At 41.0% G+C, this 27242-nt stretch overlaps 1 protein-coding gene across 6 annotated transcripts in view; it reads left to right on the forward strand.

The window, feature by feature from the left end:
• The first annotated feature begins 3418 nt into the window (after positions 1-3418).
• Positions 3419-27242, forward strand: part of CARS2 (cysteinyl-tRNA synthetase 2, mitochondrial) — a 47369-nt gene continuing 23545 nt past the window's right edge. The window contains exons 1-8 of one of the 6 annotated variants that reach the window (XM_045007844.1): positions 3419-3862; positions 4158-4208; positions 13284-13401; positions 18201-18272; positions 18917-19022; positions 19829-19912; positions 20718-20847; positions 21198-21331. In XM_045007844.1, coding sequence (XP_044863779.1) covers positions 3594-3862; positions 4158-4208; positions 13284-13401; positions 18201-18272; positions 18917-19022; positions 19829-19912; positions 20718-20847; positions 21198-21331 — 964 coding nt within the window. In that variant the 5' untranslated portion in view covers positions 3419-3593. Of the gene's footprint in view, positions 3863-3892; positions 3916-4157; positions 4209-13283; positions 13402-18200; positions 18273-18916; positions 19023-19828; positions 19913-20717; positions 20848-21197; positions 21332-27242 lie in introns of those variants that run through there. The other 5 variants (XM_045007861.1, XM_045007854.1, XM_045007849.1 and 2 more) reach the window with 5 other exon arrangements.

Raw genomic sequence — 27242 nt, forward strand, 5'->3', positions numbered from 1 at the left:
TTGGGCGAAATACTGTGCTACACTTAGGACTAAATCAAGAATTGCCTCTCCCCTTGTGGATTCCAGGATTAGCTGCTCCAAAAAGCAGTCTTTAATAGCATCTAGAAATTTTATCTCGGCATCTCTTCCTGAGGTGACATGCACCTAGTCAACATGGGGATATTGTTGTATGTAAAGTAAATAAAGTTTTTAAAATGTTTAAGAAGCTTCATTTAAAATTAAATTAAAATGCAGAGTCCCCTGGACCAGTGGCCAGGACCCAGGCAGTGTGAGTGGTGCTGAAAATCAGCTCGCGTGCCGCCTTTGGCACGCGTGCCATAGGTTGCTTACCCTGACTTAGACCAGGCTCATCACCGTACTATCTTAGAGCCTTCCAATTGTGCATTAAATAACATGACTAACATCTGCCATGTGTTTGTTCTCTCATCCTCTCCCCTTGGTGAGAAGCATGTGCAGTGGAGTGACTTGTTTTAGGAGGACTTTTTATTTTTAATAATAATAATACCTGTTTCTATTTGTGTGTATGATAAAGAAGGCAAAGTCAAAGAAGAGCACCTTATGCCTGAAGAAGAAAGTAGTGAGGTTTGTGATGGCCTTTAGTTACTCAAGGAGTTCATGCCACAGTCTCAGACCAGCCCTGAGAAAAGTCTCCCACACAGACAAGCTTTACCCTTATTGTAGAGAGTTCCATTGTGCCAGAGGATCAAAGTTGTCAACCATAGTCTTCATCCTGGAGCTTAGGTGGTCTTTTAGATATCTTGGCCCAACCCATGGAGTACTTTGAAGGTAAGGACTGATAGCTGGAATATGATTTGAAATTATTTGGGAAGCCAGTGTAGTGAGCAGAGCACAGGTTTGATGTGCTCTGAAACCATCTGAAGAAAAAAAAATAAAAAAAGGAGTCCTAAATGCATTCTTCTGATCAGTCAGCAATTTTAACCATGTCAGCCAAATTAGGAAATGAGTTAAAAAACATGCCATTAACTCTTATTTATTAATCATTTGAACTCTGCCAAAATGATTTGCACTGTACAGAACAAAGAAGACCACAGAGTCAATGACAACTCTTCTATCAGGATGTGCATGGAATTATACAGGAATAAAAGAGATCAGACAACAAAAATTGTTCACAATGGAAACTAAAGTAATTGGCCTGTGAAGCTTCACAAAAATATAGAAAACATTATGTTCACACAGGTTCTTGGACAGTATCTTTGATTTCATCCCAGCAAGACTCAAAACAGTGAACCATGCATTAGTGAGTTTTCTTCCTCAATCAAAAATCTGAAATTGTTAGATCTAAATATTGTGGAAAATGACGTTAGGGAAAAAAATAACTGCTGGAAGAATGCCAGGGCCCTTACATCTTACTCTCTGTAAATCAAAATGAGACTCAGATATAGACAGTTTTGATGAAGAGAGATTTCTATTATCACACAAAGGCAATGAATGAAATAATCATAAATCCCAGAAGATTTATCTAGACCTATCCTTTATAGCTTTGAGGGGAATGTATAAAGGTTCACTTCAGGCCCTCCATGAGGCAGCATACCACAAAGAGACTTTCTATAATGTCCAGTCAAAACGGAAGGTTGTGGTCATTTATTTCCAACTAGAGCTGGGTGAAAAAACTGATTTTTTTTTTTGGTTTGATGGCAGTTCCAAAAAATAGAAGAAAAAAAATCAGGCCTGGTTGAACTAAATCTGATTATTATTAATTATTATTATTATTTGAATTTTCAGTGAATTGAAAAAAAAAACACCCTGTAATTCTGGAGCACATCCTAGGGCAGGGATTGGCAACGTTTTGCACGCGGCTCACAAGGGTAAGCACCGCCGGGTCAGTTTGTTTACCTTCTGTGTCCACGGGTTCAGCCGATCGCGGCTCCCATTAGCTGTGGTTCGCCGCTCCAGGCCAATGGGGGCTGCAGGAAGCGGCGCAGGCCAAGGCCAAGGGATGTGTCGGCTGCTGCTTCCCGCCGCCCCCATTGGCCTGGGACGGCAAACTGCATCCAGTGGGAGCCACAACTCCACCCCTTCCTGCCCCTGCTCCTCCCCCACCCCCAACACCTCCTTCACACTGCTGAAGAGGACTGGGGAAGGGGGGGTGGGGTGGGGTGCAGGAGGGAGTTTGGTGCGGCGTCTCGTGGTGTTTACTGTGGCTCCCAGGGTGGGGCTGCCAAGTCCCTGCAGCCCCTAGGTGCATGGGTGGCCAGGGAGGCTCCACGCACTGCCCTTGTGCCTGCAGGTGCTGCCCCCACAGTTCCCATTGGTCGCAGTTCCCAGCCAATGGGAGCTGCAGAGCCTCCCTGGCCACTCCTTTGCCTAGGGGCTGCAAGGACCTGGTGGTTGCTTCTGGGAGCCACATGGAGCTAGGGAAGGCAGGGAGCCTGCCTTAGCCCTGGGCCAGGGCCCCTTTTCGACTGTGTTTTCCGGTCAGAAACCGGAGCCTGGCAACCCTAATGGACACTTATTTCAGTTTAAACAGATTATGAACAAGATTAAGATAAACTGAAATAAATCACTTTTAATTCAAATTGAGTGTTCACACAAGGGTTTGCAACAGTTTAAGTAAATTGGTTTAAAAGACAATTTAGGTTCAACTCAGACAACTTTCTCATGTATACAAGGCCTTTGTAAAGTTTACCTGTCTGTCCTGAAAATTTGACAAAAATAAAGCTATTGTACTAATACTTAGCATTTATATATTCTATTCAAATTGTTTGAAACTGGTTTATTAATCTTAATTAAATAAAAGCTTCTCCAAATCTAAGAGGAAGGATAGTCTAGTCTTTGGGGGTGCTACCTGGGGAGCTGGGAGACCCAAGTTTCTTTTTCAGCCCTTGTGTGACCTTGAGCAACTCACTTAATCACTCCGTGCCTCCGTTTCCCCAACCATACAATGGGGGGGGGGGGGTAAGAGCACATCCCTGCCTCACAAGGGTACTGCAAGTCTAAAGAGATTATAGATTATGAGCCACTATGATGGGGGTGGGGGGCGCACACACGCAGATCCACTTCCTTTGTTAGATATAAGTTAGGCTCTCACCCTGCGAACCTTTAGGCACGTGCTTTACTTTAAGTAGGTGAGCAGCTTACAGGCGAAAGTGCAGGCAGCAGCGTTTTTTACCGCAAGGGCAAGTCTAACCCCCGCGTCCTTCCCCTGTCCGGGCGGGCCTGGCCGCTGCTCGGGCGCTGGCCGTTCCCCTGCGAGCCCCGCGGGAGGAGCGCGAACCAGGCGCCGCTGCAGCAGCTGCAGCAGCAGAGGCCCGGGCGGCCCGGCTGGGTGCCCCGCGCTGCTCTCCCCGAGTCCGCCCGGGGCGGGGCCGGCGCCGGGACAGAGCCCCAGGCCCCTCCCCTTCCTGCCGCTCGGGCTGTAGCTACACCGCTGCCTCCCTGTCCCCGGCACAGGCGCTCCGGCTGCTGTAGCTACACCCGGCGCGGGTTGTGCCGCGGCCGCAGCGCCGCCTCCAGCCGAGACGCCCCAGCCCACGGGGAGCGGGAGCCGCTCAGCCGGAGCCGGCCGCCTGGCGAGCCCCGCGCGGAGCTCTGGCCGCCCCGGTGGTGGTGGCGCGGCGCGGCGCGGGGCGAACATGCTGCAAGCGCGGCTGGCTCCCGGGCTGGCCGCTGCCTCCCGCTGCCTGCGCTCCGCGAGCCGGGGAGAGCTCCCCGTGGCAGCCGGCCGAGGGGCTGGTGCGGAGGCCGGGCTGGTGCGGAGTCGGGCCTCCCCGCCGAGGTGTTGCTCTGGCGTCGGGAGGAAGTGGATCAAACCCACAGGCCGGGAGACCGGGATCCAGACCTACAACAGCCTGAGCAGAAGCAAAGAACCCTTAATACTGGCTAATGCAGGAGTGGCGACCTGGTAGCGATTTAAATAGCATTAATCAGTGGCCAGCCCAATACAAAATATAAAAGGTTATACTCTGCAGCCCTCTAAAAATAATGCTGCTGGTGAGATCAGGGGGAGGGCCTGTCAGTGTTCCCCTGCTTTTAAACTGATTGCAAAGGGATCTATCCTGCCCAGCTGATCACCTTACTGTGATATTCAGTTTGGTTAATGTATCCATTTTTAGTTGTCCATAGCAGCAGGTAATATGTCAAACAGCTTTTGACTGTTTTATGATTTGTTCTTCACTAGCTCTTCACTTTGTTCACAGGTATAGCTGTGGGCCAACAGTGTATGATCATGCGCACCTTGGGCATGCTTGGTGAGTTGTTTTAAAATTCTAGGAGGAAGACTCTGCATTAATGTTTTATGATGTCAGGTGACTGACTGCGAGGTAGGACTAGAAGAAACCGAAAGTATGTCTATGCTGTAGTTAAACACTGACTCGGGCTCCAGTGCTCAGGCTATGGGGTTGTTTAATTGTGAAATAGATGTTCAGGTTTGGGCTGGAGCGCAGGGTCCCAGAAGCGGGCACCAGTCTGAGTCCAAATGTCTACACTGCAATTAAAGAGCCCTATGCCTGAGCCCCGTGAGCCCAAGTTGGCTGACATGGGCCTGTCACAGGTTTTTAATTGCAGTGTAGACAAACCTCTAGTGTCCAGCAGTCCAGGACAACCAACATCCTGAGGTAGATGAATGAAATGTAATTGCTATCCAAAGGACAAGCTGCTCTTCTTCACTTAAGAAAGATGGTGCCTCTTACCAGAGACAGAAAATGAAAGCTAGCCTCATGCAATTGTTTCCTGGTGAAGTCTATTCAACAGTGAAACAAATGGCTGGTTTTGGTTCAGAGGAGCTGCTTGGCAACTGCCCCATCCTGTTAATTTGCTAAATTCTTCCTCTGGGAGTTGGACTTCTGGACATTGCTGATTACATGCTACAGGGTTAGAATTCAACATGACATTGAGAAATTAGAGAATTGATCTGAAATCAACAAGATGAAATTCAACAAGGACAACTGCAAAGTACTACAGTAAGGGTATGTGTATACTTAAAATGCTACAGTGGCACAGCAGCATCACTTCCGTGTAGACACTCCCTACACTGACGGGAGGTGTTTTCCTGTCGGCGTAGCTTAATCCATCTCCCCGAGAGGAGGTAGCTAGGTCAAGGAAAGAATTCTTCCATTCATCTAGCACTGTCTATGTGCGGAGTTAGGTCATCTTAACTCTGCTGGTCAGCGGTGTGGATCTTCCACACCACCGAGTGACCAGTAATTAAGCCAATTTAATTTTCTAGTATAGACAATGCCTTAGGAATTAAAAAATCAAATGTGTGACTACAAAATGGGAAATAGCTGGCCAGGTGGTTGTACTGCTGAAAAGGATCTGGGGGTTATAGAAGATCAGAAATTGAACATGAATCAACAATATGATGCAGTTGTGAAAAAGACTAATATTCTGTGGTGTATTAACAGGAGAGTCATATGTAAGACACAGGAGGTAACTGACCTTCTCTGCTTGGCACTGGTGAGGTCTCAGCTGGAGTACTGTGTCCAGTTCTGGGCGCCACACTTTAGGAAAGTTGTGGGCAAACTGGAGAGAGTCTAGAGGAGATCAACAAAAATGATAAAAGATCAAGAAAACTTGACCTAGGAGAGAAAGTTAAAAAAATTGGGCCTGTTTCATCTTGAGAAAAGAAAACTGAGGGGGGACGAGACAAATCTTCAAATATGTTATAAAGAGGACGGTGATCTATTGTTGCCCACTGAAGGCAGGGCAAGAAGTAACGGGCTTCATCTGCAGTAAGAGAGATTCAAGTTAGATATTAGGAAAATCTTTGTAACTGTAAGGATAATTAAGCTCTGGAATAGTCTTCCAAGGGAGGTTGTGGAATCCCCATCACTGGAGGTTTTTAAGAAGAAATTGGACAAGCACCTGTGTCAGGCATGTCTAGATTTACTTGGTCCTCTCTCAGTGCAGGTGGTTGGACTGGATGACTTCCAGCTCTATACTTCTATGATTGTATGCTCTTTTCCAGAGTGGAGCTGGGTGTACAGCTGCCAATTGGTAGCATTTACTGTACAAAGAAACAGAAGGAGAAGTTCTGTTGTCTATTTTAGCACTAAGTCAGACATATTCTTTCCTGGGTGCTGGCTGGTGAGTCCTGCCCACATGCTCAGGGTTTAACTGATCGCCATATTTGGGGTTGGGAAGGAATTTTCCTCCAGGGCAGATTGGCAGAGGCCCTGGAGGTTTTTCGCCTTCCTCTGCAGCATGGGGCATGGGTCACTTGCTGGAGGATTCTCTGCAGCTTGAGGTCTTCAAACCACAATTTGAGGACTTCAGTAACTCAGACATAGGTTAGGGGTTTGTTACAGGAGTGGATGGGTGAGATTCTGTGGCCTGCATTGTGCAGGAGGTCAGACTAGATTATCATAATGGTCCCTTCTGACCTTAAAGTCTATGAGTCTATATACTAGTTAGTCAATACATCCAGGGTTTTCAAGTTCTGATCAGTTCGGCAGTTTGTTCTCATAGAGGGGAAAACTTTTTTTTTGTATATATTTTCATTTATACAATTTTGGATCATACCTGCAGAATGTGACTATTATACATAATACATGAACTTGAATTTGCTAGACAGTTCCATATCAATCTGTCTTAAACATTTTGGAAGAAGAGCAGCAGATATGACGCATGTAATTTGGATTAAAAAAAATGAATAATTGTGCCAATTGTTTATGAAATATTAACTTTAAATGCTTAAGAATAAACTGCTTGAAGTACATGTTTACTAAACGCCTGTGTGCGGACAAGTTAAAGACTGTTAGATTTATATAAGCAGCTCTTTTGATCACATTACATACGCACATAGGCTGCAAGAATGATTTCTTCCTTTCATTTGGCTTGGTTACTGTGTCAGCACTTAGAAAAAATAGCATGGGGCTGTTAGCCTTGTAAAGGGACATTTTTAAGGTTGGTAGGCTCAAAAATTCTTTTTTTTTTTCCCTATAAACTGTTTAAAAAGCCTGTGTGACTTATTTTTTCCTCTCCATAAAAAATTCAGTGCCTTTTGTTTTATAAAATCAAAGCACACAAACCTGCCAACACTTCAAAATTCACTAACAGCTTTATAGTAATAAACTAGTTTGTGTGTGTAGGATCGGAGGATGGGGGCAATTGTAAAGGAAGCATTTCATCTTTTAAAAAAATAGATTTAAGGCATGTGATAACTGCTAGCGTGAGCCAGAGAGACTCTAAGGGCCTTGGGTTGCCAGTCCTGCAATTGTACGGTAAACAAAACTCTTGCTGATTTGGAAGTTTAGCTTTCATCTGTACTGCAGGAGCAGGAGAAGAATACGTATAACTTGGACAGGAAATGTGGAAATGATCTTAAATTTTCTAGACAGCTTGTTTCAATTTTGGAGTGGAGTTACCTCTCGCCACCAGTGGAGGGTAGTTTATTGTATGGTTACATTCAGTCTAGGGTTTTTCTGTGAGAGAGTGAACACATCACTTTCAAGCTTCCAAGAGATCAATACAAACAATAATATGATGTGCTGGTACGGCAGAAATAACTTTGAAAAATACCTTAACCGTGTTAAAGAAAGAATGCTACTAGCTCTGCTAAAAACTGGGTGTGCTGAATATCTGCAACTCCCACTGAAGACAATGGAAGTTGCAAGTGCTCAGCAGCTCTTATGGTTCATGCCTATGATACTTAAAATCATAAGTGCTGGAACTAGGGGTGCTGTAGCACCCCCTGGCTTGAAGTAGTAATAACAACCCAAATACATGGTTTCTGCCTTCCGTACCTCCATTATAAAAGTTGTGGCAGCACCACTGCTTAACACAGAGTGTATTGCATCTTACTCCATCTCAGAGGAAACGTGTCTTTCAGGTCATGGTTAGTGGTATGAATGTCAAATGCCACTTAATATTGTAAATATTTCTTCTTAGCTTATGCTGCCTCACTGACTTTGACTGTGTTCTTTCTCTGAACCCATTGTGTTCCATTTCCCTCAATGTTTAGCTGTGTCAGGAACGGTGAGAGGAGAATTATAATATTGATTTCTATGTATCTCATGTAGAAATGCAGGTTTTGAAATACTAAGTGCCCAGACATAGAACTGGCAACCTCTCCTTTTTGCACTCCCAATACTTGTGTTGCTGTATTTTTGTGTGTTTATTGCTGTAGTTTTCCATCCTTTCTGTAACTTTCTGACAGGGCTTTAATAATCTGGATGGCTAATAAAGGTCAGAAAATCAGGAAACCATACATGAATTAATTTTAATTAATACCTAATATGCAATATGATTATTTTTTAACTTCCAAATAACCCCTATTTTTAGTTCTACAAATTGGTGGGGAAGAGGGTTATCAGAATATAAATCATTGACACTGTTCATTTTGGAAGAATAGCTTAAAATGTCAATGTTCAAGAAAATTATTAAACTTGCTATATCAATAAACTTCTTTACTCCACCAGTACCTCATTCTAGGCTCTTCTTCAAGTGGTTTTTTTCCTCTGGGGTAGTTAGGGTGACCAGACAGCAAATGTGAAAAACCGGGACAGGGGTGGGAGGTAATAGGAGCCTGTATAAGAAAAAGACCCCAAAATCGGGACTGTCCTTATAAAATCGCGACAGCTGTTCATCGGGGTGGCGGGGAGGGGGAGGCTCTCCACCTCTTTCATGTTAATCCCACATTACAACATAAAGTTTTAGAACCCTTCTCCCATCTAATTGTAACAAATGGGAGTATCACTGCACACCTCTGAAACCTGTTTGGGACCCGCAGGTTGGGAACCCATGCTCTAGGTTTTGAGAGTAGGGAGAGTAGTGAATGCAAATAGCAGAAGGCAGTATCTAATAATGGCCTGGGAGGAGGAAACCCATAATTTTCCAGAAAGTTTTATTTTAATGTAGCTCTTGTGTGACAGCTTTTAAGGTACTTTAGCATGGGTGAGTACATTCTTTTAGTTCAGTGGAATACCAAAACATACACTGTAGTAGCTCATTCTTAACTTGATATCCTATATAACTTTTGCATAGTGAATTATATTGGATCTCAAGGTTGAAATTGCTCTGTTTCTTTTCTTACTATTATCCCAGTTCCTTTTTACCCCTATTATCTTTTTCTGCACATATGTCACTCTTCTAGTATAAACCTTAAATAGTCAGGCATTGTACTGGAAACTAAATGGGGGCAGAATGTTTAATATTCATGGACTTTGTTAAAACAATGCACAACTAATTTACCGATTTACTACACAACTAATGCATAAATTCTGTGGGCTAGAATAGCAGGAACCAACACAATGTATCCCCTGTTAGGGGTTTGGGAGCCTCTGGATCTGTATATGTACTTCCTCTGTGGCCCTTCTCTTTTCCACCACCACTTATTCAGAGATGGTGAGGAGGCAGTTCTGCATGTCTGCTCTGCCCATTCATCTCTCCCCCCTCCCTCCCTGGACAGGTCTAAAATTGAACAGGCCCTTTACACCTCAGGGAATTTCACCTTGTTTTGGTCTCCTTTTTCTGATTATCTAATGTATTCATCTATCCTTTTTGTCCTCTTCCCTCTGCTGCCCTTTGCAAGAAGGGGTATGTGGGAGTTCCTGATTTACCTTCTCTCTATTATTCATTTTTTCATGTACCTCTTTTTGTCCCCTCTCTAAACTAAACAGCTCCAGTCTCTCACTCTTTACTTATATGGAAGTTTCACCATGCCTCTAATCATCTTAATCTCCCATCTTTGAAATCTACCTCTTTCTCTCTTTTTTTTTTTTTTTTTTTGTTATATAGGGTAACTAAAACTGAACACAGCATTCAAAGTATGGGTGCACTATTGATTATATAGCTGCATTACAATCTCTACCCCATTCCTTTTGCTTTTTCATATATTGTTTGTTCTGTTGACTTCAGCTGTACAGAGGCTTTCATTGAGCAGAGGCTTTCATTGAACTGGCCACAATGTCATTGAAGGCTTTTTCTGAGCTGTTATGGGTTAATTTAAAATTCACTAACATGTATGAGTAATTCATATGATTCTTTCCAATGTGTGAGGAGTGCTTGTGGCATCTTAGAGACTAACAAATTTATTTGAGCATAAGATTTCGTGGGCTAAAGCCCACTTCATCAGATGCATGCAGTGGAAAATACAGTAGGAAGATTTTATATATATATATATATATATATATATATATATATACACACACACACACACACAAAACATGAAAAAATGGGTGTTGCCATACCAACTCTAATGAGACTATTCGATTAAGGTGAGCTATTATCAGCAGGAGAAAAAAAAACGTTTGTAGTGATAATCAGGATGGCCCACTTCAAACAGTCAAAACATTTCAAACGTCAAAAACAGACTCCAAGGAGAAACTGCAGAACTAGAAATAATTTGCAAACTGGACACCGTTAAATTAGGCTTGAATAAAGACTGGGAGTGGATGAGTCATTACACAAATTAAAAACTAATTCCCCATGTTAATTTTTCCCCTACTGTTACTCACACCTTCTTGTCAATGGTTTGAAATGGGCCATCCTGATTATCACTACAGAGGTTTTTTTTTTTCCTTCTGATAATAGCCATCCTTAATTGATTAGTCTCGTAAGAGTTGGTATGGCAACACCCATTTTTTCATGTTTTGTGTGTGTGTGTGTATATATGTATATACACTCCTACAGTATTTTCCACTGCGTGCATCTGATCAAGTGGGTTTTAGCCCACAAAAGCTTATGCTCAAATTAATTTGTTAGTCTCTTAGATGCTACGAATACGCCTCGTTCTTTTTGCTGCTACAGAGTAACACGGCTACCACTCTGACACCTGTTTCCAATGTGCATAACTTTGCACTGGTTCTTATGCCTTCATATTGCCCAATTGCCTTGCTTGGTTAGGTATAACTTAAGCATTAATTTGACTAGGATGGTAAGATTCTCTTAATTTCCCTCTGTAGTTGGCTCTGCTTGTAGATTGCTTCTGCTCTAGACCCCTGCTTCTGCAGCTCCTGGTCAGTCCTCTGCTGCTGAAGGAGGTTCATGTGGAAGGCAGTTGATTAGAAAACATGGGGAGGCATCCAGGCCGATAATGTACGAGTGAGACTCACCACTCCTAGCAGCATGAAGAGAAATGCTGCTGTCACTATGGCTCTGTTTAAACCGTTTGTGGTCCCTAAAGTTATATTTTAACTTTTTTAAAAATCAAAATTATTTTTTTAAAGAGTAAGGATGCCATTTTATTACTTGAATTCTTCAAACAAGCTTCTGTTTTTCCTCTTTTTAAACCACGACAGACACAACTAATGAAGGAAGTAATGGCACAGATACAGAAATGAATTAACAATGGAAATGAGATTATCATCTGCAGGGGGGATTTGAAAAGAATGACATTACATTTCCCCTGCCCCCTACAAACAAACGACCCTTTTATTTGCTGTGCAGTGGCCCCCAGGCGTCAGAACCAGGGTTCTGTGCACATTTGTACAGAGCGTGTGCCCCCATTTAAGATAATTGCTGTTAATGGGTCAAAATGTAACCTTGATTTTAAACACTGACTTCTGAAATTTTATCAGTTTTTGCTGACATGAGTGTTTCAGCTTGGTTAGGATCCAGCTTCTCATTTGAGTGATTCCTAGCAATAATAATCCCAAGAGCTGGGTTCTTTTCTGTGCCACCCCTTGACTCTCTGCTTTATTCTAGTCAGCATGTTGCTATTGAAGAATAAAAGAATCCTGCTCCCTGAAATGCCAAGGTTTCTGCATGTTTCTTCTAAAAACAGAGTAAAGGTGTATAGCAGGGGACAGGGCAACGTTCATATGTGTACTAGCAAAGAAAACCACAGAGCTGGTGGATTTAATTTTAAGCATTTTGACATTGATGGTGATTCTTTTATTGATAGTGAAATGGACTGAGAGGGCTCTGGCGTATTTTGGTGGACTAATACCACAACATTTTTATATTATTAGAATCTTACTTAGAATTAGCCAGGGATTCATTAACATGATCTGTTTCTTAGTTGTATATGCTACCTTTTCAAAGACATGTTTTAGTATGGCATAATTCAAGCAAGTAACAATGCTTTTCTCCACGTGTAGTTCAAATATGACATTTGTGATGTATGATGTGGGGCGGAGAATTTTTGGGAAGGCATTGTGTTATCACCATCACATCCAGGCAGCTAAGTGAAAGGTGCAAATACATCTGCAAAGTTAATTGAGCTTTGTTTGTTTTTGCAGACACAGTAAACAGTCTCCGGTTTGTTCATCATGCTGGATGGAATGGAAAATGTAGATTTGTGAATTTCCTTCTGGACCCAGTCCTGTGAGGTACTGAATGCCCACAGCTGCCTTTGAAGTCAATGGGAGCTGTAGGTGCTCATCACCTTGCAGGTCTGTGCCCTTTCCTGAGATGCTGCTGCTTAGCCTTTCTGAAATAGCTGCCCTTTACTGAGTCCAAAGACATTTCTTTGGAAGTCTGACCTGAGATTCTTACAGTAACAAATGGCTTCATAGCATATCAGGGTTGGAAGGGTCCTCGGAAGGTCATTTAGTCTAACCCCCTGCTCAAAGCAGGACCAATCCCCAGACAGATTTTTGCCCAGATCCCTAAATGGCCCCCTCAAGAATTGAACTCACAACGCTGGGTTTAGCAGGCCAATGCTCAAACCACTGAGCTGTCCTTCCCTGCGTGGATTTTGTTAAAACAATATATTTGTCCTGAAGTTCGTGAATAATTTAAAATGGTTCCTTCTCAAACATTTGGAAAAACTGTTGCCTGGTATCCAAAAAGACCTGTGTTGTTGTATAAATAAAACTGTTTGTGTGCTACATTGGTGTAATTGATGTCAGTGCTTATTTAGCTGATCCCATACAACTTTAATTGGAACATATTTGTATTGATTTCTTTCTTTTTTTAATTCTGTGCTGTAGTACCTGAAAAAAAGAGTGTTTCAGAATGTGAATGAGGTATTAGTGGTTTTAGAAACTGAGTATGGAGTATTGTAAGTGTGATGTTCATTTTAGTGGTAAGCCTTTAGGTTAACACAATCTCACTTCAGTATATTGTTTTAAAGAGATGAAGAAAAGAAAAGAAACACTTCAGAAAATTTGATGTAATGTGTCACTAGTGCCAGAAGAGGGTAGACCAGTTCAACTGAGATTTGCATAACTTCTTTACAGAATGTAACTAATTCTGGAGTAGCATTTTGTATATATTTCTTTCTCTCTCTCTCTCTCAAGACTATCATTGTTCTCTCTCTATTTCACTTTCATTGTTAGGCCATTCAGAGCTTCTGTATGAGTGATTTTTGCTGTTTATTAATTTTATTTAGATTTGTTACCAATAATACACATTTAAAAGCCTTTCTTTTTCTTTTTCAGTTCCTATGTTAGATTTGATATTATTCGAAGAATAATAACTAAAGTTTTTGGAAACCAAGTAGTCATGGTGATGGGGATTACAGACATAGATGACAAAATAATTAAAAGAGCCAATGAGGTAAATATATGATGTTTACTTTGACAAAAGCTTATCGTGTTTAATGTACTGAGTAGTCTTGGACAACAACCTTGATTTTGTTACTGTTTTTAAAAATCACTGGCTAATTGTTTCCTGGGCTCTCAACTGATGGGCTCGTAGAGGTTGGGAATCTGGCAGAGCTGGCATATGTAGCTCTGTGAAGGAGGCAGCATATAAAGTTGTTCATCAGTGAGATGTAGGTACAACAAATGCCATAGCATTGGCTACAAAGGCAACCTTACTTAGTCTTCTGCCAGAAGGACCATTTTTGCAATATAAGGTTGTTGGGGAAAGTGGAAAGTCATTGGGGCTCTCATTCGAGTTGAGGAGTTGTCTTAACCCCTCTCAGTCCTAGGTGGAAAATATTAACCAATGAACTTTGGAGAGTTGTCCATAGTAGCTGCTGTTTTACAGAAATTATCTAACCTGTCGCTATTAGCCTTGGAATTGGTCATTGAAGATGGTTGTTCTGTAAATAATCATGGAGCTTCCATCAAATCAAGTTGCAGGCGCTCAGCATCTCTCAAGGGTCTGCCTGGAAGGATCTAGTTATATAATGAAATGGACTGAGAGGGCTCTGTTGTATTTTGGTCGAGTAACACCACAACATTTTTATATTATTAGAACATTACCTAGAACTAGGCAAGGATTCACTGACATGATCTGTCTCTTAGTTGTATATGTGCTACCTTTCTTAATGGTTTCCGAGGCCCTGAACTCAAATGGGTCTACTCACAAGCTTAACATGAAGGATATCATAGACTGTCAGGGTTGGAAAAGACCTCAGGAGGTCATTTAGTCCAACCCCCTGCTCAACGCAGGACCGATCCCCAACTAAATCCCCAAATGGCCCCCTCAAGGGTTGAATTCACAACCCTGGGTTTAGCAGGCCAATGCTCAAACCACTGAGCTATCCCTCCCCCCTACGTATAAGTCTTTACAGCGGTGGGGTCCTAGATTGCTAGAGTAAAGGTAGTTAATAACTTTCCCGAAGTTTTCACTGATGTCTCATGGCTGTTGGCTAAATTAAAAGCTTTGACTGTAAACTGCTCTCAGTGGGATGCTAATCAAATCAATTTTACCAACTGAGCTTAGTGAATTGTCATTCTACCTCTTTTTCTGCTTGATAAAATCCTTATCAGATCATAAAATGTTAATAATATACAGCTAAATTGTGAATGCTAATTACTTTTTGAAAGATTTAAATTGAGTTTTTTGGGTTTTAAAACCTGGTGGCTCCTGCCTTCTGGAACATGAGGGAATCTGTCACAATAGATCTCAGCTGCAAACTGCGTGTTCTTTTCCTGATGTGAGATATATTGTGACAGTTTGTACAAAAATAACATTTAGTGATTGCAAGGAAAAAAATCCATTTTTTAAACTATTATTCACAGTAAATGTAGAGAGTTTTCTCATACTGGTCTTGTTATGCTTTTGATAAAATAAGTTTTTGCTCATTCTTATTCTTTCCCTTAGGAATATTTTTTTCTTGATGGCTGCAGGCCAGTGCTTTAACATATGACCTACATTTAAAACATGTGTGCGTGTCTGTCTTGAGAATTTTTCTTTCATAAGAGCATCATGGTGCTTTCTTTCCAGAAAAAGTTGACTTAATGTGTTTAAAAGAATTCTGGTTCATTTGCTCCATTCTTTTGTCAAGATTAAAGTCTGCGCTATGAAGTAGTTTTAGCAGTCAGAACTTTTATAACTATGCTAAACAAGTCTGATCCTTTTATTATATTTTTACTAAGTCCCATATGTTCTACTTTGAGGGGTGTTTTTTATAGTTGGTAGAACAGTGGCATACTGAAGTCTCCTCACCATTTTATGGGTATTTATAGAGGGGGAGGTGTTAGAATGGCTATCAGTAACAAATCCTGTGGTTAGGACTGTAGGTTTGTCATAATATTGGATGGGAAAGTCTTTTAGAAGAGTTGTGGTAACAGCACAAATAATAGAAATCACACACAATTATTTAAAAATAAATCCCAGCTATGATTTGGTGTGCCTTAAATGGTATTTACAGAACCAAGGCCTGGTCTACACTAAGCGGGGGAGTCGAACTAAGGTACGCGACTTCAGCTACGCAAATAGCGTAGCTGAAGTCGAAGTACCTTAGTTCGGGCTACTCACCCGTCCAGACGCCGCGGGATTGAAGTCCGCGGCTCCAAGGTCGACACCGCCACCGCCGTTCGCGGTGGTGGAGTTCCGGAGTCAACCGGAGCACGTGGGGAGTTCGAACTATCGCGTCTTGATTAGACGCGATAGTTCGAACTCCGAGAAGTCGAACTCGCTGCGTCGACCCGCGCGGTAAGTATAGACCTATCCCTAGTCTCAGTTTAACGGTCTGTGGGAACCACAATACTTCTAGATTGCTTAGTGTCTGCCTTTTCCTCTTTAGTCTTCTTCATTGGTTTAGAGCTCCAGTAAAGGCTCTTGGTCAAACAGCACCCTGAGCACGCCAGAATGTGGTGCTTTGATACCAACTTTATAACTTCTGTAGGTACCTTTTGTGGTGTTTTTCTTTTTTTTCTTTGGTATCTTCAAAATGTTCCCATGAACGTTGTCTTCAGATGCAATTAGCTTGCTCTTTATCCCCATTTGAACAATGCGTTTCTGGATAATATATCGTAAGGACATTTCTGCATTAGCAGGAGGATGTATTAGATGACCTAACAGGCCTTTTTTACATTTATTTCCTGTGATTCTTCCAGCTCTTTAGAATATAAGATATTTAATAAAACTGATCTAACACCTTGAGTGTCACTCTACAGGATGACTATCTCTTATTCAGTGGGCATTAATCATTACCATTTGTTTTCAATCCTTCAGCCAGTTTTTAGTCCATGGGGGTAGGGTTCATATCCAAAGGAAGCGGAATTAATTTTGGAAATAAGATTTCTTGATGCTTTACCAAAGTCCAGATATAGGACATAATTGCATTCTCCTTCTCAATCCAAAAAGCAATTAGTTTTGTCTGGAAAGATTTGTTCTTTATGCTCTCATGCTGTTAATTACTGTTGATTCCTTCTATCCTCTAGATTTTGAACCCGATTGTTTTTCAAGTCCTGATAACGGAATACATTATAAGAGAGCCAAGGATCAATAAGCAAGTTGAGGAAGGGTACCCCCAGTGAGGTTGAGGGGCAATGCCCTCGTGAGAAGTCTTACTAATACTGAGATTCTTGTCGGGGTGCTAGCTCCTAAACCTCTCTCAGGGATTCATTTTGGAGGCTCTAGTGTCTGAAGCAACTTCCTGAAAGGGAGAAGAAGGTTTCCTTTTACACCAAGCCTTCTCTCGGCTGCAAGAGATGAGCCTCCTCTATTCTACCTCTTCTCCCGAACTCCTGGCCACTCCAATAGATAGTTCAAAAAGTGCTAAGCCAGGGATCGGCAACCTTTGGCATGTGGCCCACCAGGGTAAGCCCCCTGGCAGGCTGGGCCGGTTTGTTTACCTGTCGCGTCTGGAGGTTTGGCTGATTGCGCTCCCACTGGCCGCGGTTCACCGCTCCAGGCCAATGGGGGCGGCAGGAAGCGGCGGCCAGCACATCCCTCAGCCTGCAGCGCTTTCCGCAGCCCCATTGGCCTGGAGTGGCGAACCGTGGCCAGTGGGAGCTGTGATCGGCCAAATCTGTGGACGCGGCGGGTAAACAAACCAGCCTGGCCTGCCAGGGTGCTTACCATGGCAAGCTGTGTGACAAAGGTTGCTGATCCTTGTGCTAAACACTAGCCTGGTGAAAATCAGGCCTTTTAAAGATGTCTTAAATTAGGCATCCAAAGTCACCTTTTAAAATCTTGACCCTAGTGCCTGCCTCTAGTTGCTTATAAAATTCCTGAATAGCATCTGCAGAATAAAACTGATGTATTTCTGCTCACCTGTTTCTGAATGGCAACAATAAAATTGAATTTTGTTCTGTTAATTTCTTTCTGTTGTTCCTGTCTGCCAATTCAGAAAGACAGCCTTCCATTGGTTCACATGCAGCAGATTATTTTCCAAAACGTAAGGACTAGAAACTTAAATCTTGCAAAATTAGATGACATAGCACCTCCACTTGCCAGGGAAGGTTTTGTTCTGGTGAATTTTTCAAGCCCTGGATATGATGAGTATTTGAGACAAATGTAATATCAAATGCAAACTGACTCTTTATTTCTGCTTCCCATTTATTTATTCACTTTTGTAAAGATCCCTGTGCCTAGCTGTCAACAGAATCTACATTTGAAACTTGTAGATATTGTTGGAGTGTTACTATGCTTTCAAAAATATTTGACTGTCTATCAGTTCATTTCCCCAATTCCATTCACATATTTGAGGAACAGCAATGAAAAGTTGAAATATCATATTAATTTTCAATGATAAAAAATATCCTGTGTGGTGTCTGTAAGTCTCTGTTTTATAACTCTGACATATATCAGTAAGGGTTGTAAATGACTTTCTTGCACCATGAATATGAGGTAAGCTTAGCATTGGAAGTGAAGTCCCTTACTGAATAAAAATAAAAGGTTTGTGGACTTAATTTTTAGTCACTTTCTGTAGGAAGATGTGGATTAAAATATTCCTATAATTAAAAAAGATAAATAAATTAATCACTTTTATGCTATAACTATCTTTTATATAGCCTCTGTACTGAACGTTGGATTAATAAACCTTCCTTACTTTTTTTTTTTAAACCTCGGGGGGGGCCCCATAACTCTTCCAATTAGCCTTTAACTGACTAATAAGACTATAATATTTTGTATTATTTTGATTTATGATTCACTCATCTGCCTCTCTTCTACAGATGAACATATCACCATTAGCTCTTGCCCGGGTTTATGAAGAAGACTTTAAACAAGACATGGCTGCATTAAAGGTACAAATATTTAATATTTATCTTTTAAAACTGAAATTATTATAAAGTACATTTATTTGTTAAAGGAACAATGATTTTTCATTTTCATTTCATTTTTCATTTAAATGATTGTTAAAGGAACCTGATTTTTAAGTTATAATTTTAATTGACTAATTTGAAAATACTCTTTCTGATTAATCATCCTTTAAATAGTATGTAGTGAACATTTTTTAAATTCCCTTTTAAAATTTTTATAATATTTCATCTGATCCCTATATGTTTACATGTGTCTTTTGATAAGGAAGAAACCTGTCTCAAGGAATGAATGAACAGTTATAAGCTCTTCAGGATAGGTACTGCATACTGCCTGTGTTTGGGCAGTGCCTAGCAAAGGAATTGGCAACCTTTGGCCCGTGGCCCACCACCCTGGTGGTCTGGTAAGCACCCTGGTGGTCTGGTCCGGTTTGTTTACTTGCCACATCCTCAGGTTCGGCCGATCGTGGCTCCCACTGTTTGCAGTTCGCCGTCCCAGGCCATTGGGGGCTGCAGGAAGCAGTGTGTGCTCAGGGATGTTTTTAAGTTGGCAGTGCTCCTTTAACATGCTAGTATTGTCATGAATTAAAGTAGCTTATCAGCAGTATATTCCTTTTGCTTCTTTATTTAAGGTTCTTCCCCCAACAGTATATATGAGAGTGACTGAAAATATTCCTCAGATAATTTCTTTTATAGAACGAATAATGGCTAGTGGACATGCTTATGCAACCTCCAAAGGTAAGACTTCTAGCAATACAGTTTGATGTTAATGTGTGTGCAAGAAATTCATTCTCTTAATTGTAGTTATGACCATACCACTCTGGGGTCAGTTCAGATAATACCATCTCTTCCTTTGATTGATAACTTATAAGGAAAATGCTGTGAATAACTTTAATACACTTTGTATACAATGCTAAGAACATGTATAATTATATTGTAATTTAAATGTAACTGAGTTTTTAATGTTCTTTATGGGCATTAACTGAATGATATAATTCCTGTGGGGAAATCCTGGGCTAGAAAACCATGGAACTGGCACACTCTATTACACCAGAGGTTTGTTCAAGATAAGAATCTGGTAGTCCCTATGGGAAGGTGTGCACCCCCTATGCACTGCAGAGCACATTTTTTGCAAAACAGAGTGCATAGTAGGGTTTTAGAAGCAGGGCTTGTGGTTGTTGGGGGACCTCATCTGCGTGTTAACTACACCTGTGAGAGGTTTCATTTGAGTCCTGAGGAGTACAGTTGATATTATGTGAGCAGAAAAGAACCCAGTATGACTTTTATATCCTAGGGTGGGTTTACGGTTAGAAAAAATAATCTTATGTGCCCGACAAGCAAACTTAATCTGTAGTCTTTGAGACACCATAAACATGGAAACCCATGCTCTCATTATTGCAGTTACTTTCCAGAGCAGAATGATTCCTTTAGGAAATGGTACTCAACATATGCTTTACTCAGGAAAAGTGTTTACCTTTTCACCACACTGGCAAAGTGCATGCCCCCTATCTTTGTAATAAATCTCAATGTTTGTTTTCTAACAGGTAATGTTTATTTTGATGTCAAGTCTAGGGGAGAACGATATGGAAAGTTAACTAGTGTTTACCCTGATGTACAAGAGGAAATGGGTATGTTAATATGGACTGGTTTGGATCAATACTTTGTTTTAGTTAAATGCGTTTTCTGAGGCTTAAATAGCATGTGTATGAAATCCTAATATGAAAGGCTAAAACAATACAAACAGTGCATCTCCTACTCAGTCATAGTTCTTTTGTAACTTTAATTCATAGATAATATTTATTTAGTGCTAAAGAAGTTTTGACCATTTTTTCTCGCTGTATGTATTTAAGGGTTGTTTTTTTTCTGACTTTACTGCACTTAAATACAGATTTCTTGCTGAAAAATTAGAAGGAAAGTTATTCTGTAACCACCGGATAACCTGTGTTTAGGAGAAATGATTGTTTTATATTTTCCAGGTTATCTCTGGATGGAATAGAGTTAGAAATATGTTAGGTGTGGGTCTGTTAGTGGGAGCTAAGATCAGCTTGGGCACTTATAGAAAGATAAATAAGATGATATACTTTAGTCAAATACAAGTTACTGAGTTCAATACAGGGGGAATTGGGTGAAATTCTTTAGATCATCTAGTCTAACTCCCTTTGTAACACAGACTAATGATCCCTTCTTGCCTTAAGGACTGTGGATGAATCAGAGTCCATTTCTGGCTCACAGTAGATTGTTCAGGATATTATTTTTGTTGAACACTTTGTGTCCAACATGTCTGTCCTCCAGGATAGGAAAAAAATACAGGAAAATGGAAAGGTCTGTCTAAGAATAAAATCTGGATAGCTCCCTTTACTGACATGCTGAATGGTTCATGCATTTACTCTTTTTGGCGACTTATCCTATTAACAAATAATAAATGATTGGCAGTTGATAGTGATAAGCGACATGTCAAAGATTTTGCCCTGTGGAAGGCAGCTAAACCTCAAGAACTTTATTGGGCTTCTCCCTGGGGAAAAGGAAGACCTGGCTGGCACATCGAGTGCTCTACAATTTCGAGGTCAGATTTCCTAGATCTTTAATTTTGTGCACGTGTGTGTGCCTGCGTGCGTGTGTGATTGATGTGGATTTGCTAACTGGAACAGGGAAAGGATATGTCCATTTGTAATTCTTTAATCTAAACAAAAACAAGAAAATGCTGACTATAAAGAAAACGTGTTCATTTTTGCAGAAAGTGAAAATTGGCAAATACATTGCTGAGATTTTAGTATTTTTTAGAATACTTGTTCTGTTACTGTAATAAACTGGAGAAAGCATTTGGACGTAAAGTGTTTCATTCTGTTAATTACTGCATTGCCTTACAAAGGCTCTTGTGGTGGTCTGGTTTTGATCAGTAAAATATTGTTATAGTACAGTGTTTGGAAGCCAACTGGATATCCATACTGGTGGCATAGATCTTGCTTTCCCACATCATGAAAATGAAATTGCACAGTCTGAGGTTTATCATCAGTGTGAACAATGGGGAAATTATTTTCTACATTCTGGTAAGTAACAGCTTAAATTTAGTCGTCTTAAATTTTGTATTTGGCTTTCAGCTTTTCATGGCATGCTTTTATGCTTAGAAATGTGGAGAAAAACTTAAATACAGATGCATTGCTACAATGACCAAGTTTGTTTTCTCCAAATAAATTAAGAAAGGTCATTGAAAATGAATTTTACCTTAAATAATACAAATTGACTCTTTTTTTAAAAAAATAAGTTCAGAAATGTAGGAGTTTTTAATTGTAATTGGATTTTTGGAAGTTTCTAAGTAGTTAAACTGGGGTTTTTTTTGCCATGGCTGAAACAATTGGAAGGGAAGGTTAATTATTACTCCTTGAAGATATAGTCTCTCAGAATTCTCACTCATCCTTCACCTGCTTTCCTTCGAATTTTGAGATGATGTGTCTTTTTTATATTTATTTCTCCCAGAAAAATAGAAAAGATTTAGTTAGTTAGTTACTTTGGTATGGGTGTGCATATATGCCTAAAAATAGAAAAACACCACACCTTGGAATCAGAACCCCCAAAATCTGGGTGAAGGTGAGCGAGGTAAGTAGGTGAGTCAGAATTCTGTGAGATGATGTCTGATGATGATTTTCAGAAGCACCAAAACTGTGATGGATTACAAATCATTCTTGGAGTCCTTTAACTCTCAGCATCAGGTGCACTGGGCTTGAAATAGTATTCAATAGAAAGCTGTAATCAGAACAGCAGTATTTATAAATGTAGTAAAAGGATTTGAGTCATGGTAGGGAAAGTCATCTGTGCCAATGGAAAATGAGACCTGAGGATAATGCTGAGGTGTATAAACAGATTAACAAAGAAAAAACCCCAGTGGTGTTTTCCAACAGAGAAACATCTGTATTAGAGAAAGATACCGGAGTTCTGAATATGTAATTATTCTGTTGTTGACATAGCACTTAACTCTAAATTCACTAAATTCAGCAGAGAAACTTTTATCTATTAGTAGCATTATTTCCAGTCATGAGAAGAGAAACAAGATTGTTTGTGTCTAACATGCTCTGTAATTGACTTCCTTTGCTTTATGCTTCCCTATCCTGGAGTCCTGGCATCCTGGAAAAAGAAATAACTTCAAACAAAGATTTCTTCCCTCTGCCTCCTACTCTTTTTTCAGTCTTGTTTCTCCACAACGCACCACAGTTGTTGTATTGCCCAGTCTATTTGGAACTCACTCTCTGGGTACTTTACCTTTAAATTTTCCCTAAAGCCATGGGAGCAGTTCATCAACTGGTCTAAATTGTCATAACTCTATTGCAGTCTTCCTTTCTAGCTTTCTTTAACTTCCGCTTTGTGATCCAAACAATTTACATTGTCTTTGATGGCAGGGTTGACAAACTAGTCACTTTATATCTTGAGGAGATTCACATACCCCTTAGCACAGGTGAGCACCAGAGACAGTTCAATTGCCATATCAGCTATGATATACCATTTTGTTTTATAGCAAACTGTTTTCAACCATGGTTTAAAATTAGCTTGGGCCATATTGATTTTTAAACACTCTCTTATCAATGTGAACTTTATTTAAATCAAATATAGAAACCATATCTAGCCTATGCAACTTAACTGATTTTAATCACAATTTGGCACCGTCAGCATTGGCCAGAGGGGAAAAGAAATAATTAAAGGGCAAAGTTAGCTAAAGCATACTTCTGAATGTCCCCTTCAGCTTGGCGAGTGGGGAAATTCAGCATGGAATTGTTCAGAGGTCTAGTGTGGATGGACCCATAGTGTAGACAGCCTCAGCCTCTTATTTCCACACTCTTACAGAGCTTAAAAAAAGAGAGAGAGAAAGATTGAGGGTTGGGTGACTTTGTCACCCGTTAAGACAAAAGACCTTTTTCAGACAGCTACCTCATTGGTTTTGTCTTAATAGACTCTGTGACGGGCACAAACCCTTGTCTCTCAAAATCTCCTGTTTGTGGCATTGCTCAGGATTGAATAGTGCCATGCTTTGCCGCTCTGAGTAGGAACACTCCTAACACTTCTTTGTACAACACTCCAGATAATTTTGCTCTGCATTAGGCTTTGCCACAGCATCATCTTATATTGGTACCAAGGATATCTACCTTGTGTATTATGGTCCTCTTTCCCACAGTGGTTATTCACTTAGGGTGACCATATGTTAAGGGGAAAATATTGGGACCGCTGCGGGGGGGGAGGGAGGGAAGGGTTTTTTTCTTTTTTTCTTTTACACTCACCCGTCCGGGAGTTCGGTGGCAATTCGTCGGAGAGCCCTTCAGTCACGGACGGTCTTCGGCAGTATTTCGGTGGGGGTAATAAACCTTGCCGCCAAAGACAGAAGCACCTGCCTCCAAAATACCGCCAAAGACCGTCCACGACTGAAGGACTCTCCGCTGAATTGCTGCTGAAGACCAGGAAACAAAATATCGGGACAAATGGCGTCCCGACCATACTCTGGTTGGGATGCAGGACAAACTCCTCAAGATCGGGACAGTCCCGATTTGATCGGGATGTCTGGTCACCCTATTCTGACTTTCTCCAAAGTTGGTGGTAATAAAGCCTGATTCTGCATCCCCAGCTCCTATACATGTTGAGTACTGCTTCTTCATGCAAGAAGTCCCATTGTGTTCACTGAACTACTCATGTGAGCAAGGACTGCAGAATAAGACCCATAGTATGTGGTATATAAACATAGGCCTAGCACAACTTGCTTAAGCAGTAGATTTAAATTCATGGGGATTTGCAAAGTGATCAGAATGAGACAAAAGAACTGTAGAACTGCAATGCCCATAGTACAATTCTGCTTGGAGGAAGCTCTTGTTGCAGTTGTGTATATCTGTAATGTTGGAGCCATAGTTGATCAAATTTCCAAATGCCACTATTGGTTTAAACCCAGTCTGTGACCCAATATGTTTTGAGTTTAACTTTCTGAGACTACAAGTATAGACAGTACTCACCCCTGGATTCTTACTGCTGCAGCTCTAATGCAAAAATTCCTGAGCTGTAATCACAAAGTATTAGTTTTCAAGTCAATATAAACATGTCCATTTTTGTTTTGTCTGTTAATAGGCAAATATGACCTTCATGGGGCCAATTGAAATTTTAAAATTTACTAGGAAGCTCTTTGGGGCAGAGACTGTCTTTTTGTTTGGGTTTGTACGGTGCCTAGCACAGTGGGGTCGCTATGATAATATAAATAATAATAATACTATACTGGGAATGGCTCAGAATGTTTCATGTATTACCACCTGCATTGGTTACATTGAATGCAGGTTTCAACTCGCAGTGTAGAGTACAGTATGTTGTAAATCAACAAATGGAGCTCGTCCCGTGGCAGTCTGTTATCCACAAGAGGTGAGCTTTATTCCCTAAATCCAGGTGAATTTAGTGGCTTCCCTTGTGAAGGATGTTCACTACTTTTCAATGAAGGGTTCTAGCTGGCAGAACCCTTTCAGTTTTACTCTTAAATGTTGTAAATCAAACTGTAGAAACATTCTTGTCTAGGAAAGAATGAAAGATTCTGAGTTCTCCCAGAAAGAGAGAGAGAACTGGATTCCAGTGAGAATTCAGTTGATGATTCTCTAGAAGCCAATAAATTACATTCTTTCAGTTAAGAAATGCTGCTGGAGGAGGATATTGTGAATTATTTAGGACAAATGATTCAGCTTCAAAAATAATTCTGCTAACACTCCGGAATACTGGCAGGCTCAGAATCATAAGAGCGGTCCCCATTAGAAGAAAATCCCTGCAGTGAGGATAAATCATCTTCTAAAGATTTTATTTTTAGACTGCTCATCCTCTGGGAAGAACACCAAGCCAAAGTTGTGAAAATCCTGATATTTTAGGTTCTTTAATGGAACCATCCTCTCCCAGTGGTGGGATTCTCTCATATAGAGAAGCGGGATTTGAAATAATTCAGACGTTGCTGATGCCTTCTTATGGAACCATGTGATAGAGATACTGTGGTCAAAAATTTAAAACTGTCCCGATCTTGAGGATTTTGTCCCGCGTCCCGACCAGAGTACGGTCGGGACGCCGTTTGTCCCGATATTTTGTTTCCTGGTCTTCAGCAGCAATTCGGCGGAGAGTCCTTCAGTCGCGGACGGTCTTTGGCGGCATTTTGGCTGCAGGTGCTTCTGTCTTTGGCGGCAAGGTTTATTACCCCCCACCGAAATATTGCCAAAGACCGTCCGTGACTGAAGGACTCTCCGACGAATTGCCACCGAATTCCTGGACGGGTGAGTATAAAATAAAAAAAAAACGCCCCCCTCCCGCCCCCCGCAGCAGTCCCGATATTTTCCCCTCAACATATGGTCACCCTAAGTCAGAATAACCACTGTGGGAAAGAGGACCATAATATACAGGGTAGATATCGCTGGTACCAATATAAGATGATGTTGTGGCAAAGCCTAATGCAGAGCAAAATTATCTGGAGTGTTGTACAAAGAAGTGTTAGGAGCGTTCCTACTCAGAGCGGCAAAGCATGGCACTATTCAATCCTGAGCAATGCCACAAACAGGAGATTTTGTGAGACAAGGGTTTGTGCCCATCACAGAGTCTATTTAGACAAAACCAATGAGGTAGCTGTCTGAAAAAGGTCTTTTGTCTTAACAGGTGACAAAGTCACCCAACCCTCAATCTTTCTCTCTCTCTTTTTTTAAGCTCTGTAAGAGTGTGGAAATAAGAGGCTGAGTCTGTCTACACTATGGGTCCATCCACACTAGACCTCTGAACAATTCCATGGTGAATTTCCCCACTCGCCAAGCTGAAGGGGACATTCAGAAGTATGCTTTAGCTAACCTTGCCCTTTATTTATTTCTTTTCCCCTCTGGCCAATGCTGACGGTGCCAAATTGTGATTAAAATCAGTTAAGGTTGCATAGGCTAGATATGGTTTCTATATTTGATTTAAATAAAGTTCACATTGATAAGAGAGTGTTTAAAAATCAATATGGCCCAAGCTAATTTTAAACCATGCTTACAGGACCAAGATGTGTTGGAGATGGAAGGGAGCAGGTTTATCCATGACTAATTGCAGGGATGTCAGATTTAGAGCATCGCAGTCCATAGGTATAAACATGATGCTGCCAGGACCATACCGTTCACGTGATCGGGTTATCCAAAGCTGGTGCATTTTCAGGGGCTTGCCTTCTGTTAATTGGGGCTGGTCTGTTGTACTAGAGGGGCAGCCAGGGAAATATCCGTCTTGTGTGAAAAGGATGCAGTCCCAGATACAGCACATTATTTTCAGCATATATTTCGACTCCCCCTTTAGTTCATTCTTCTTTGGTCTTCCCACTAACTTTTTGCATCACTTTTAGCTCCTGAAGCATTTCTAAGTCCAAATTTTCACAAGGAAAACAGCCTCCAGTTGCCTTTGCTTTGGGAAGCTGCTGGAAAAACTATTGATTGCTTTTCAAAATCCTTGGCTTGCTTTCAAGTCCTTTTAAGGTGGAATTTCATTGTGTGTGTGTGACCTTCCTTACATCTTGCCAGCATTGTTTCATCTATTACAGAACCCTTAGTATCACCTGCTCCTATTAAATCCTAAATTTGGTGGAGGTTTGTATGTTTCTTCCCTACTTTGAAACTTGCCCATTTTGTGTGGGCACTGTTATAAGGCAAAGCTTCTGAATTAGTTGTCTGGCTGTGTTACACTTTTATTCCATTTTTGAATTTGGTTGGAAAATGCCTTGCTTTGCATGAGGATACTATATGTTTGAGGAGGCTTTACAGGACTCCAAATATCACTGTGGGATGTCAAGAGATAAGACTTTTTTCTATTATTATTTAGAAGTGTGTGTTGGCATTTCTGGTAAAAGCAAGCTGTTTATTTTCTTCCATTCCATTAGTTTTATTTCTTTAGATTGGTTTAAAATGTCCCCATCCAAAGCTCTGGGTGCCTAATGGTGTAGGATTTTTGGTAAAGCTG

This window comes from Mauremys mutica, chromosome 1 (assembly GCF_020497125.1).
Source record: "Mauremys mutica isolate MM-2020 ecotype Southern chromosome 1, ASM2049712v1, whole genome shotgun sequence".
Classification (NCBI taxonomy): Eukaryota; Metazoa; Chordata; order Testudines; family Geoemydidae; genus Mauremys; species Mauremys mutica.